This window comes from Oryx dammah, unplaced genomic scaffold (genome assembly GCF_014754425.2).
Source record: "Oryx dammah isolate SB20612 unplaced genomic scaffold, SCBI_Odam_1.1 HiC_scaffold_13, whole genome shotgun sequence".
NCBI classification, from domain to species: Eukaryota; Metazoa; Chordata; class Mammalia; order Artiodactyla; family Bovidae; genus Oryx; species Oryx dammah.
In genome coordinates this window covers 54,656,040-54,671,388 of record NW_024070197.1, presented here as the reverse complement: position 1 = coordinate 54,671,388, position 15,349 = coordinate 54,656,040, and the positions used below count along the sequence as shown (strand labels likewise).

The 15,349-nt window shown below is 44.3% G+C and overlaps 1 protein-coding gene across 2 annotated transcripts in view; it reads left to right on the top strand.

Moving 5' to 3' along the window:
• The window catches only part of CDH13 (cadherin 13), a 1,016,268-nt gene that overhangs the window by 789,926 nt on the left and 210,993 nt on the right, over nucleotides 1-15,349 (top strand). For both annotated transcript variants that reach the window (XM_040254058.1, XM_040254059.1), the window contains one exon: nucleotides 1,162-1,340. In XM_040254058.1, the coding sequence (XP_040109992.1) occupies nucleotides 1,162-1,340 (179 nt within the window). The remainder of the gene's footprint in view (nucleotides 1-1,161; nucleotides 1,341-15,349) is intronic.

The following is a 15,349-nucleotide window of genomic DNA, read 5'->3' as shown; positions in this document are numbered from 1 at the left end:
CATTATTCCCAGTACCCTCTCCTCTTGCCCAAGTTTAGCCACCAAAATCAGTGTGAAGTTCACCCTTATAGACCTTCCTCTATCTATTTATGGACATAAACTGTACCTGAAAAAATATATGCATAAAGTTTGTGGAATTTTCTGTGTGTTAATAGGCTCACAAAAATGATGGTATACTGTGGGCCAGTCAGTCAGTCAGTTCAGTTGCTCAGTCATGTCCGACTCTTTGCGACCCCATGAACTGCATACTGTGGGTGACATTCCCCAACCTGATATTTTTCAATTTTGGAGAGCCCCTCATCTTAGAACACATTAGATCTACAAACCTTTTCTGACTGCTGCAAAATATTTCATAGTGTGGGGATGCCCTCATTTTAGCAATTCCTCTGTTGTTGGATGTTTAGGTCATTTCCCAGCTTTTCTTAGACTCGCCATGAACATCCCCACAAGATCATTTGTCAACACCCAAGTTGTCGTGGCTGTGCACAGAGGTGCTCAAGTCTTGCCTGTTCCCGGTTCCCTTTAACCAGAAGTAACTGGGATGCCTTTCCCTTTGAGGCCTCCCCGCCCCTCCCTTACACCTTCTTGCCCTTGGGCCCTGCCTGCACCAGGGACCTCTCCTGAGCCCCGGTTAGCTGAGGCTGTTCTCTTCCGTACTCACATCGCCCTCTCTCAGAGCACCGCGAGCACATTAATATTTTCACATGCTCTCCCTGCTGCTTGCCGCTGACCTGCCAGACCCCAGGGAATGTGACTTTTTGCACCTCTATTTCCCCAGCACCCAGCCCAGGGTCCCCTCCCCCACGTGGTAGGCAGTCGGCAAGAGCTTTTAGAGTGAAGGCCATTGTCACAGAGCCACATCCGCAATGGGGTGAAAACCCATGGAAATAAACAGCATATCAGCAGAAGGAAAAATTAAGCTGTCAGTCTGCTGAACAGCAAACATTTCTTTTCTGTATTTCAGGTCTTTTAACGTGATGGAGGAGAGAGGGAGGGGCTAAGGGAAGCTAAAACCTAAGGGAGCCAGGGAAAGGCTTTGCTTTTTATAATCTGGAAAGTGATTGACACATCACTCTACGGCCATCGCCCAGGTTGGGGAGGGGCTTGGCCCATCGCTGTCCCCCAAGTGGCCATCACATGCTCTCTGTCTCGCTCCCGCAGGGACCACCGTGATGCGGCTGACAGCCTTTGACGCGGACGACCCGGCCACGGATAATGCCCTCCTGCGGTACAATATCCGTCAGCAGACGCCTGACAAGCCGTCTCCCAACATGTTCTACATCGATCCCGAAAAAGGAGACATTGTCACCGTTGTGTCACCTGCACTGCTGGACCGGGAGGTGAGCTGAAAGATACACCACTTCCTTTTCACAAGAATCGAACGTGGCTTTCACAGAGGGAAGACGTGGGGCTTCCATCCATGGCCCCTTCCCTATCGTGAGAGCGGCAGTGAGATATCGACCCGTGGCTGGATGGGGAAAATCGGTCAAAGGAGATGACATGTTATGTGACCCCAGGAAGCACACACCGAAAAAATCACGTCCTTTGAGGTCATTTGCATTCATTCAGCTTGATGGCTGTTTGCTCACCCGCCACTTACTCTTGAGGCCCCTCTGACTGCGGGCTCCGCCTGCCTCACTTTTCCACTCTGAGTGAGGGGTAGATGGGAGGGAGGTGACTATTTGAGATGACTGACCCTCTACTTGTCACAGAGTCCGGTGGCTTCAACTTACCCCTTTCTCAGACCCTGTGCTGCCTGTGCCAGTGTGTGCTCCGGAGCCGGCCTCTCCCTTCAGGCTCAGCTCTTGTCCTGCGAGGCCATCCCTGTAGGAATCTCCCCATCTTCCAGGTCACGTGTCACAGACAGGTACCCCATGGGCTGAGTCAGCCCACATGCCAGCTCTTTGGCTTGGCCCAGGGTGTTTTAAAGTTTCATATTAGTCGCCATATCAAAATACTTCAACTTCATATTTCTTTTTTTTTTTATTCCAATTCCCAGCCTTTCTGAAAATCAGAAATTCTGGAAATAGGGGGCCCAGTTTCCATACATGGACGATCAGTCAGACCACTCGTGACTGTCAGGGGGAGGTGGTGGCAGCTGCCCCACTTAGGAGGGTGTTATTCCTGGCCCACTTATGTCCCACTGCACGTGCCCCCTGGTCCTGGACTTTCTCAGAGTTCCAGGGCCACCCTGTTGCCTCCCACAGGCCAGGCGCCCTTCCGTAAGAGAGCCTCTTGGCCCTTCACACAGGAAGATGCCAACCCACTCGGGGGCGCTCTGCATCACCAACCACCCAGATCTGCCCCCATCCTGGGATCCCTTGGTCCCAGCAGGACATCATCCCATGGCCTGTCCCCCGACATTCCCCCTTGACTTCTGCAAGCCCATCTGCCCCAGGACGAGCGCTGGGTTTCCCTATGGGGTCCTGTGCATTTTCCCTTCCATGTTTTTGATTTTAAAATGCCTTCTCCTCTCCTTTCTGCTTTCTTCACTGTAGCTCCTCCTGAGAGTCTGGGTCAGACCCGCCCACATCTCTGGGAAGCCGAGCTCCGCCCCCGGGTCTTGCACAGCCTCTTGCTCCTGCAGTCTCTGACTGCTCTTACCTGCAGCCTCACCTGGCACCTGCCACGCGCTCCTTTAGACGCTTGTCTCTCTCTTTAACGAAGGTCCTCTTCCACTTGGTCTAAACCTGACACAATAACAGCTAGTCACAGATGGTTATTTAAATTTTAATTGACATTCTTGAAATTAAAATGTAAAAATCAGTTTCTCCGTCAGACCAGACGCATCGCAAGTGCTCAGGAGCCCATGTGGCTAGTGGCTACTGTACTGACCAGGGCACAGGTAAGAAAGTCTTGTGGGCACCACTGGGCTAGACAGTAAATGTCTTGAGAACAGAGATTCTGTGATCACCTGCATGTTTTTTTGGCCACTGCCTAGCACAGTTTCAGTGCTCTCAAAACTCCTAAGTATGTTTTTTGACATATTAGTAAGAATGAGTTGGAGATGACAGTAAGATCTTCCATGTGAAGGGTGGGAAACTGGAGCCGGAAATGGGGAATTATTGGAAGGGAAGGGAGAGAATGAAATTTGCATTGAAACTGTGATTGTCACTTGGAACATGCAATGGTTTTTAATCAAAAATAGGAAGCAGAAAAAAGAACATTTCAAGTCCATTTCCTCCATTTTGTCTCCCATTCTTTTTGCAAACCTCCTTATTTTTGTTATTGCCTGACTGATGTTATTGTCTATCTTCTTCAGAGGGAGGTAATGACTTTCCAATTCTCCCTTTGTCTCCCATCTAGCACGTGTGTGAAAGAGTGCATGTGCACACACACACGCACACAAGCTTTCCTATAAACCCCTAATTCTCCCAAAGTCACTTGCAAATTCTTCTTGCAAGAGAAAGATGAAATGGTGATTTCTCTATCTCAGCTTCTGTTTTTACTAATAGAAAATGTTTTGTCTCTATTTATAAAGCAGAATGATAATATAGTAGATCACAGCATTTTTAAGGTTTATTTGGGGGTACCAATGTGTCTCAAGTTCATGACCCTGTCATTTGGGTGTTTGTTAAATTACAAGTATATAATTATGGGAGTTGAATTAAGCCTTTCTAGCCACAATACATAAAAAAATGAAAAAAAGATCAACATAATTTAACTGAAATTGGAAAATCAATGAAAATGAATGAAAAGGGTTACTTTTTTGTGAGGGTTTCAAGAGTTCAGTGCTGAGCCAGGCAACATGGGTACAATCTGAAGGAAAGAAATGTCCCTGAATTCAGGCATACCTCGTCTGTTTCCGAGTGCTGTGCTAAGCTTCTCCCGCACAAGTCTGGTGAAAGGGAGAAACGTGCCTTTAAGTTATTTATCTTTAAAGGGACAGAACTCACACATCAGACTTCCCATCGGTGTTTTCCAGTTTGCAGTGTTTTCTAGGCTTTTCCTAAGATTCATGTGTATATAAGTTCCCATAGCAGGATTATGGAACTGTTTGTTATTTCTGGAGACCTTCTGAGAAAGCATCCTGTCTTAGGTGTGGCTTCAAAATTCTACTTCTGGATAATCTGGGCAGAACACTTAAAACTGATCTAGACACCATTCATTTTTAAGAAAATATTTCATGTCACCCCTACAAACTTTGATATGACTTAAACTGTTATTACGTGTGGCTACCATGTATTCATTCACAGTATCTTGTGTGTTTGAGCGCTGAATGTTGTGCATGTAAATAAAGGGGATGGAGACTCCTGGAGCTGGGGCCACTGAGATTTTGCAGGTAGTTTGCTCCTGTCTGACCCTTGCCTTGTGGGGAGGTTCCAGAAGTCTGAGGGTTGACCTGAGCTTAGTTGATAGATGTAAACTTTTCATTTAAATTTTCTATCTAGTATCTTCTCAAAGAGGACCCCAGCAGGACCCCAAGGTCTTTTTCCACTCACATGTCTTAGAGTCTCCCTAGGCTGTGCAGAGCATGTCCGCTTCATTCTGAGAGTCACGCCTCTTCGCTTTTGCTGATGCTGGGCTGGGTTATTGTACTCCTTTCGATTCACAGCTGAGTTGTGAGGGCGGCTGCAGTGACCGTGTATTTTCGTTGCCTTACTATAAGCTTGATGTTAATAGACATCAAGTCTGACTTGAAAACATAGTGTATTTTCCATTACAAGCTCTTCTAGTTACTTTTTTCTGAAACCATACCAGAACATACAGTTCCTAAAGAAAGAGATCTTGGATCTTTGTCCCATCTCTGAATTTCCATTGCCAAACATATGTAAGGCCAGGTAAATAAGACATTCAGTAAAGATTTGTTGGATGGATGATAAAGAGGTGGATGGAAAGATGAAGCAATTAATAAATATAGGGGAGATGGGGGGACAGATGGATAAAGGGATGGACAGAGAGATGGATGGATAAAGGGATGTATGGAGGGGATAGATGGATAAAGGAATGGATGGATGAATAGATAGAGAGATGGATAAAGAGGGATAGAAGGACTTATGTTCCTTCGGTTTGTATTTATGAGTAAATAGCTAACAGATTATCTCAGAATTGCAAGATCCATATCCGGCAGGCGTATATATATAAACAGAAGAAATTATTTTGTTTCAGTTGAGAGCTCACTCCTGCCCTTGTGTGTAGTCATCCAGTAATCTAGTCTATTCACCTGATGCCTACCATATGTGAGGAACTGCAATAGGCTGCAAGAATGCTTTGGCGGATAGGATGGGCATGAGGATCTGGGTCTCTTGCTTAAATGTTCGGGGAAATGTTTGGAGAAAATAAGGACCATATATCCTACAAAATGAAATTGGGTTCACTGGGGGCACTGTTTTATTCTTTTCTATAACCATACTCAGCCCCTCATTCTGACAGATCCGTCTATGTTTTTAAGCTATGTCTGGCTGCACTACAAAATAAAATCAGATAAAGGTCCCTAACATTTGATAAATGGTTTATTTAATTGATCATCTTGGCTGCTAGACTGAAATCCATGAGCTGAAATCTGCCAACTTTTCTGAACACAGCCAGCACAATTTGCAACTACTCAGAGCACCTAATGGTCAGTTTGGAGGGTTGTTTTTTTCTTCTTGCATGCTTCATTTTTTTTGGCAAACGGAAACAGTCTCCAAATGAGGCCCTTAAAATGCAATCTTAACATTTGCATTGTGAAAGTATCATTAGTCTTTTTAAGGAGTTTGAGCTGAGCACTCTTCTTTGTTAGAATTCGCCTTTATCATATTATGTATTATCTTCCAGATAATGTAAGGAAAGTGATAGCCTGACTGTTTAAAAAAAAAAAAGGTACATAAAATATCTTAAAACTCTGAATGTAATTTATTTTCTATTTTCAAGTGATAAAAGATTTTCTGAAACTTTATAAAGCCCCCAATTTAGGGGCCAAACGTGAAAACTGAGAGAATTTCCTTCCTTCTTCCCATGGTGTCACATAAGGACTTATTTCTAGGTTTAAGTGCACTTGCTATGAGAGACTCAGGAGTCCTTTAAATATGTCAGAGAGGAAAATGGAAGAATGGTGATGGGAACATCATATGAAAATAGTCAGTGAAATTGGATGTGTTTGGTCAAGACAGTCTCAGGTAAACCATCATCACATTCTGCATCTCCAGAATCAAGTCAAAGTGCCTGAGAAGAATCATCATAATAATAAGGGATTGCATTTCTCCCATGCCTTGAATGAAAGCTAGAGGTAGTTTTCTTACTCTCATGAAAAAAATGTTCAGAGGCCGCTCTCATCTAATGCTAATATTTTACTCATTATCATCATGTTTAAAACACTGGCAGTAATTATACACAATTCAATCATGCTGACAGGAATATACTCTTTCTTTGTTTTGGTGGGTGGGACCAGAATTATTTCATAGTAGCATCCTCACCATTTCTGTGAGCTATTTACTCACATATATTTTTGTTGGGATCATTTCCTCCTTTTTTGATATCACTTGCTGCTGAGAAAATAGAGGGGGGAAAAGCAAATGTAAATAAATTGTCTTATTATTTTAAAAATAACGTATTATGCTTGCAAATGAAACACAGATGGTGAACCACCCTATGTGAATCAAACCCACTTGCTCTGTTGTGACAGCAAATAAGATAGAATGAGGCATTCATAAGGCACGATGCTGAGCCCTGGGGTCTGAAATTCAGTTACAAGCATGCCAGCCTCCTGCTGATGGCAATGGGGTTAGAGACAGGAGGGCAGGGTCTTACCTTGGGGCCAGCTCCACTTCCCCCCCCCGGGTGAGTTCTAGCAGGAGACCTGGGTGAATCTCTGAAATCTACTGGTGACCCTAACCATTCCCTTCCCCCCCCCCCAACCTCCAGGCTTGGCCTAATCAACCCATGAAGGCTAGGGCTTTGTCTAGTTCCCTAGCATGACCTCAACTAAAAACTGGTGTGAGAGGTGTGGGGCAAGAGCATCATGAGTCTGGCTTTAGCCTCTGTGGATTCGTGGCCTACCTCCACCTCTAACCAGCAGAGAGAACACACACGCACAAACGTGCTATTTGAACTAGACTTGATGCAAGAATGGAGTTTTGCAATGAGGAAGCGGAGGGAAGGGCACCATGGGGAGTGGAACAGCATGAGCGAAGGCATAGTGTTGTGTCCATATGTCACTCCAAGAGAGACTGGGGATTTCAGGGTGTCATAAGGAGAGATACCAGAAAAGGGCAAGGAGTTGGTACAAGATTGCCAAGGCTCCAGATGCCATCCTAAGGATAATGGGTATATCCTACTCTAAATAGTAAAATTTTACCAAACACAAGTTCATGTGCTCAGCACACCGTGAGGCCAAACAGACTGAACGTTGGAGTCTGGAGCAGAGAAAGGTTTATTGCAGGACCAGGCAAGGAGATGGGTGGCTTGTGCCCAAAAAATACCCTGAGCTCCTCAAAGGGTTTCAGCAAAATACCTTTCAAAGCAAGATGAGGGAGAGGCATGGTGAGCTGTGCTAACTTCTCGGTGTAGGAATCCTGTGTTCTTGCAGCTGTGTGCCTGGGTCAGGTCACAGCATCCCTGTAAGCCTCCGACAAAACAAATGTGGTTCTCTGTTCTGCAGCTCTCCACCTCTGTATGGATGGACTTAAAGGTCAGAGCTTTAGAGTACCCTGTATATTTCAGGCTATAAGGCTACATTCTTTTACAAAGGTGCAGAGCCAGCATGACTAAGCACAGGCAACAGAGCACAAAGGTTTAAGTAAAAAGGAACAGGTACAATATAAAGTCAGAGTTGTTCTCCCCTATTACAATACTGCCAACCACATTTAAGCAGTAAGCCCAGCATTCCCAGAGCTGTGACTTGGACAGAAGCCTGGGTGAGCTACAGGAGAGGCGGTCAGTGGGAAATCACACATTTTGGAGGCAGACTCGAGGCTGCTTGGTGAACGATGAGCTGCTTTACAGAGATTCCCAGCCTCATCAAGGGGAGATGAGGAGTTACCACTTGAATCTAAATTCTGCAGGTTGTTAAAGAGGTCAATAAACAACAGCCTGTTTTGTGTCTTCTGTTCTCAGGCACCTTAAAGTACCAGACAATCAGGAGTTACTCAGGACAAGACAAATCAAAAGACACTTAACTTTGTCGCTAAGAGAGATTCAACTTTTTAGATTTGACAAATGTTTGATTCTCTAAGCTTTTTCCTTTTTTCTGTTTTTTTCTTAAATATGGTAAAAATAACAAAATTCAGGGTGACGATGAATTTAGACTACTTCTGTTTTTCTGTCATTTTAAATCTCTCCATCTTATTTTGCATGAAGTACCCTAAAAAGCTAAAGAGCTTTTCCTTTTTTGGAAAAAAATCTCTTTTAGAGAGCAGTTTATTTCTCTTTATCAACCAAGAGCTCTGATTAGCATGTTTAGGCAAGTGTTGCTTCATTGACAGATTTTTTTTTTCCCGATGTATTTAAATAACATCTTTCTAAATCCTGTCCATGTTAGCAATCCTGGTAGGAGAGATACCTTCCAATTTAGAAAGAATGTCTAGTTAAGTTCTGGCTTCGAACTGGTGAAGAAAACAGGAAAAAGCTCTGCTCTAACCATAATGAGAACAGCCATCATTTAAGGAAAGGAGAGTTGATTGAGAGTCTCTGAAAAGCAGCTATTTTATATTTGCCTTTAATAGGCTCAGCTTCCAGCCAGGCACTGGCTGACTAGGGTGCTCCCACAGCAAAGCATTTTAAGGGAAGTCGAACAGAGGTTAGAACACTTAGATTAAGGCAAACTAGCTATAGCTCATTTCAAGACACAATGACACCTCACAATGCCTGGGATCCACATTTTTTTCCAGTCTCATTTTAAGGGAGTAGCTCATTTGAGGTAACTTCTCCATAGGATAAAAGTTCATTGAACATGATATTCTGAAGACTTGATCAGCTTGATGAGATCTATGGCACTATGATGTCACATTCAACAATGAGACTTCAAAGTATAGAATCATCTATTAGATGAAAGGTCAGCAGACTTTTTCTTTAAGGGCTAAATAGTAAATATTGTATTGATTTTGTGGGCCAAGAGGTAAAATTGAGACTGTTGTACAGGTATTTATATAACCATTTAAAATGTAACCATTGAAAACTGGAAAAAAGGATTTCTAGCCTGAGAGCCATCAAAATATAGCCAATGGTCTGCACTTGGCCCGCAGGCTCTCACTGGCCAGCCCTGATCTGTTAAACTATTGGCCAGAGTGACCACTGGAGCCGTAGCTTCAACTATTGATTGTTGCAGGCACGCGTGTATTGTATCTGGAGGTCCTCTCTCAGAGTACTGAGTCACAGTGATTAATCACCCTCTTCAAGTTGGATTATAGGGAAAGAAAGTAGGTCATGGATGACTGGTCTGATTTCTTTTTTCTTTTTAGCAGAAACAGTCCATTTCCAAACGATTAAGAAAACAGATCATTGCAGATACTTGTTAATGAATTCTAAACTCAAAATTGGTTCCAATAATGAAAACAACTACTTCAATCGAAAAGTAGTAAGAAAGTGCTGTCTAGCTATAGACTAAATCCTGGATGAAGCCTTTAGGAATGACTGTTTTTCTATGTCAGAGCCCTGAGGGCAGGGAGGACCCGCCTTTGCCAGAGGACCCAGAGGTGGGGAGAGAAGAATGCCCAGCTGAGGGAGCTCTTCCTTGAGCTGAATCTGGAGCCCGGATGCAATTGTTTACTTGGGCACAGCTAGAGTCGGACGAGTCAGTGGACAGAGGCACTTAGCCTGTCTCTCCAGGCTCGGAAGGAACCTCAGAGGGAGAACTGATATTTCTAGCTACCAGAAGACAAACAGAGACATCCTGGACCAGGGTGGGGACACTTCTGGAAACTTTCTCAGGCTTCCCAGTGCCCTTTGCTGTCCCCCCTGAATTTGAGACTAGGGTCATGATAATAAACAGGAGTGACATTCTTGAGCCTATTTTGTTTGTCACCATGTGTCAATCACTATCCTAAGTACTTTGTATTCCATTTAATGTCAGTAAAAACTAACGAGGCAGGTGAGTACTCCTGGTGATGGAGACGCTTGATGTCGCTGAGATGTGACCCTGTGTCAACCTGTCTCCAAAGCCCATGCGTTTTCCCCCCAGTATGTGGATCAAAATCACTGATTATTTGTTTAGATGACAACCTCACAGAGGAAATCAATTTTGACTGTCCTTTCAACACAGGAAAGCAAGACATGGTAGAGTTTTGAGGCAGCTTTCGTGCTAAGATGTGGGCTTTCAGTGCCTGCCAGGTGGCCTTCTTCCTGGTTACAGAGCCCAGGTAGCTTCTAGAACATGGTGCAAAAAGTTCTTGGAGAAAGGCTCTCTCCTGCCTTAGTGTGGAAATACAAATAGGCCGTATTTGTTTGTCAGGTCTTTTGGCAATAAGAATCGAATGACTTTTTAAAAACCCCCTACTATTCTTTGCCCAAACAGTTCTACATAATCTACATTGGTGGTGTGTAAGCATCCACCTATGGGAGTTTTATTGAATTTATTTAAAGAGCTAAACTATGTGTCCAACCATTGAGGATCTGTCTGATGAATTGAGCTATATTCCTCCATTGGGCTTCCATTAAATCATGTAAAATGATGTAATAGAAGAATAAATGATAATATGGAGAGATTTTCACAGTATATTAACAAGCAGTCTGCAGAGTACCACATAGGCTATGCTTCTTTTTTGTTTGAATACACACACACATTATCATCATCATCATCATCAACTCATTCTATTCAGGCTGCTATAACAAAATACAAGAGATCAGGCGGCTTAAACAACAGAAATTTATTTCTCACCGTCTGGAGCCCGGAGGTCAAAGATCAAAGTGCTGGCCAATTCAGTCCTTGGTGAGAGCCCCAGATGGCTGTCTTCTCATTACGTCTTCCCAGGCCAAAGAGAGGAGGCTCTGGCCTTTTCCTCTTTTTCTTACAAGGACACTAGAGGGACCTTCATATCCTCAGTTACCTCCCAAAGGCCCCACGTCCCAGTACCATCCCACAGTGGGGGAAGAAGGCTGTGTTAGGACTCCAGTGTATGCATTTTAGAGGGACAGAACCATTCAGTCCATAACATATACCATCACAGTCCCAGGTGTGAAAGGGTTCATGTCAATGTGTAATGTGTGGTCCTTTTCAGACTGCAAGTGATCTAAATTTCCTACAATGCAGGGTCTAAGATGACAATCTTCAGATCCAGGTTGCTTGAATTGAATTTCAGCCCTATCTTCTCCATGCCTTACCAGCCAGTTCTGTGTCCTGGGAACATTCATTGCTTGAACAACTGGTGGTCACGATTTTCATGCCCGTGTCATTAAATATTCTTCTCCCAATCACTGCTAGTGTTCCCACAGGACTCTACTGTGTGAAAGTGCTCTAATACAGAGAATGGTTGAATCTGTACCTCAGTTTCCTCTTCTGTAAAATGGGACTCATAACAGTCCGTCTCATAGGGCCATTGTGAGGACTGAGTGAGTTCATACAAGCATATACTTAGGATAACAGGTTTGGGTGAGCTGTTGCCTTTGTATTTTCTAGTTTGGATAGACTGACTGTGCATTGTTTTGGTGATGGAAATGCAATTCTGCTCATCACTGTGGAACGCAGTGGTATCTGGGTCTGGAGGGCAGGGGCCTGCGGGTTAGGCCACAGATGGCTTGAGGGGCAGCACGACTGTCACTTTTGGGTCCAGAGACTGGTCCCCCCGTGAGCCAATTTGTTCGCTGACAAAGCAGTGGGAGTCATACCCAGCCTCCTGGCCTCCACCAATACTGCTGGGATCACAGGCAACACATTTCAAATGTCAGTAAAGAATGTTTTTGAGGGTGTGTTAAGGTAAATCTTGTCAAAATTTCCTCACTTGAAACGATAAGCATTCTCATTTCTTCAAGCGGCACGGCCACGGCGATGACTTTTCTCATCATGTACGAGGGCTGACCAGGCGCTTACCTTTCCCTGCGCCAATTCCAGCAGGCAGCTTAATAGACACAGTGTGGTGTGTGTTTCTATACTTTTAAGACAGCCATGGGAAATGAAATTTTTTTTTGACCTTTGCAAAGAACAGCTATAGAAATGACTGTTGAAATTCAATGAACAGCATCTCTATTTATGGACCTCAAAAGTAGGAGCCAAGATTAAATTCCTTTAGGTATTTGCTCCTCTGTGTCTTACGAACTGCTTTGCAGACTTCCTTTTATCTGTGGAGGATTCCTTGGGTCCTTGAGCTCTGGGTTCCTGAGAGGGGGAAGAATGGAAAACGTCTCCATGCTTACTTCTTCTCGGTGTTAATTATCTAATACCTGAGGGAGGGTATGTGGTTTTCCCATTGGGCAGCTGCAGTGTGAACTATCACAGCATCTGTTTGCCCAGCCAAGCGTTAAGTCGGCACCATAACCCCCACAGGACCACCATTCTCCACACCCATTCTCCACAGGGACAGCCGAGCTCCCGAGGACTGCCGTGACCTCCCTGATCCCCGTGCTGAGGAGCCAGGGAACTGGACCTGACCCCAAAGCTTCTGCTTCGTCTATGCTCCAAGCAGCTGAGGGGAAGGCACAGACCATACCAAGGGGAAATCTTGACACCTAAGGGACAGTCTTGTAGTTTATAAGACTTCTGCAGGAATGTCTTTGTCCTTTGCTCTGAGCCTCTTCACACATTTGAAAGCTCAACTCGGTTTCCCTCAGTTCTCCAGTTAGAAAGGCCGTGTGATGTACAAGCTCAGAGCACAGGCCTAGGAACTCTAGAGCCCTAAGGTGAATCCTGGATCTGCATCCTGTTAGCTGTGTGACCTTAGGCAAGTCACTTCACCTCTCTGAGCTTCAGTTTCCTCCCCTCTGAAATGGTGCTTGTAACATGATCTATGGGTTAGACAGAATAATGCCTCCCACCAAGATATCCTCATCCTTACCCACAGAGCACGTGAATGTGTTATTAGAAGGCAAAAGGAACATAGGAGATGTGATTACGCTAAGAATATTGAGATGCAGAGATTATCCTGGGTTTTCTCTTGGGCCTGATATAATCACAAGCGTCCTTATAAGGGGGAAGCAGGAGGGTCAGAGGGAGAGAGAGAGATTTAAAGATGCTATGCTCCCTGGCTTTGAAAACAGAGAAAGAAAGAAGAAAGTGGACACCATCAAAAAACACTCAGGGTTCCGTGTGTCTCCCCAGGCAGTGGGGGAAGTGACAGCTTTGCTGACCATTTCTTTTGTTGTGGGTGATGGAAAAGGGAGTGGGACGTCTATGGCCTGGACTTGGCGTTTTCTGCTCTGGCAAGATGGGAGCCAGCCCTGGAGCTATGTCCACTCCAAGTAACTGGTCGGCGGCTGCGGGGCCCGAGATAACAGCGTCATCCATTCCAGCAGACGCCCAGACGGAGCTCAGCGCTGACAGTAGCTGGTGTTGGAGCAGATAATGAGATTACCTGGTCTCCCAGGGTGACAAGCTCAGCAACTTCAAAGAATGGTCTTAAGTAACATTTGTTATACTGTTTTTTTTAATAGGGAATATATTCATGCAAGCCAGCAATTAGTGTCCTGCCAAATAAATCCCATGGTGACATGAGAATGTTGTATTAAAAAAAAAAAAAAAGATCAGCCTCAAACAAAGCATCAAAATTTCCAACTTTAAAATCTCCCTTCTCTGTAAAAAATTCCTGTAATTTTCCCTAGAGCCAGGGAACTAATCTGATGTCTATGGACAGGATCTATGTGTGTGGGGTGGGCAGGGGAGATGGGGTGGTGCATGAACCTGGATGGAAAAATACTTCATATTTATATTAACTACAATTTTGTATCTATTTCCTTTGGGAACATAGCAAATCAGGACAGTGCTAGCTGTTTCAGTGACTGCTAATAACCTGAGTCATAGATATTTTCATATCTTATCAGAGTGGATGCAGATATATCCAAAACTTTCCCCTGCAACTTTTCTTTACTACTTTGAGATTAATGTAATAAATAGATTTAACACCCAATCTCATTACTGATAAGCTGCTAAAGAAGCACATGTACCTTCACATTAGTTATGTTAGTTGATAACTGTACTTAAATATAATTGTCTTCATTGTGCTCTGCATGTATTTTATGTGTTTTAAAAGCATATCCTGAGAAGGTGCTCACAAGCTTCATCAGGCCCCTAAAGGGTCCACGGCACAAAATGTCTAAGACTCCAGCTTAACGGAGCTGAGAGAAGCCCCGTCTCCCTTCTTAGCGCCCCCTCTTTCCTTTGGGAGAGCCCATGTGTGCTGGATTCATTCCCTTGCCCTCCACCTCCCTAAACAAAGACGTTCTGGATGGCCGCTCTATGCCTTTGCCTTCCTTGCGTCTGACTCTCACAGAGCCCAAGGGAAATGGGTCCCTCATGATGCTTCCATATATGACCTATCCATGGTCGTCTGAAGTAACAGAAAGGGAAATGAGATGATCCATCAGGTTATAAATGTTAAAACTTGAGCATATGTGGCCCCCAAATGAATACTTTGATCTAGTCCAACAATTGGTTCTGGGAAAGGAATCACAACCTGGATGTTGGTTTGGTGTGGTACATTGCTTGGTTGGCAGATCTTGTAGCCAAGGACAGATGTAGCCATGGTCTCCACACTTAAAAATGAAAGAGAGCTTTAAGCTCATTCACCTACTCTGAAGACTGTCAGTGGCTGCCTGGAGTGCTGTGTTGGGAAGGATTCTGAGTCACATGTGGTTTCTTCAGTAGTTGATTAGTAATGTCTTCCTTGAGAGAGCTAGGTAGGAGTGGGGACCCTCTTGCCATGTCATTTGTCATCCACAATATTGACAACAGATAGATCAAGAAAACACAGGTTTACGGAATCTTTGATCAAGGTCGTCAGTATTCATTAAGTTCATCTCCTCTCCAGCAAACTCTCTGGCACACTGGTTCTTCATAAACAAATAAGTCATAGTTACACACTTTGAGATGGTGAGCTAAATTCATGAGTCTCAAACGCAAAAGGAGTTATGATACCTACAAGCTCACTGCTACAACATGGGGCCATGCCAAGAGCAAAGAAGAAAGAACTTTGTGACTGATTGAAGAAGATGAGAGCCATCTTGTTGGCATGTTTGCCACTAAAGTCTGCCACCTCCCCCAGTATTCACATTTTGAACATCCAAACACGTTCCAGACTACTGGCTCCTACGTTCAGGAGCAACCAGTGAAGCTCCACCTGAGCATGGGTGCTGAAAGGATCTAACAACAACAGTGCCTCCAGAAAAGGGAAATATACTTCAGTGAAATGATAGTGTCTAGAAAAATGCCTTCTGTCCCATGGACCTGTTTGGCTGTTTGTCCTCCTTGGTTCCAAATAACAGATCCGTGAGAACATTCAGCCACCCG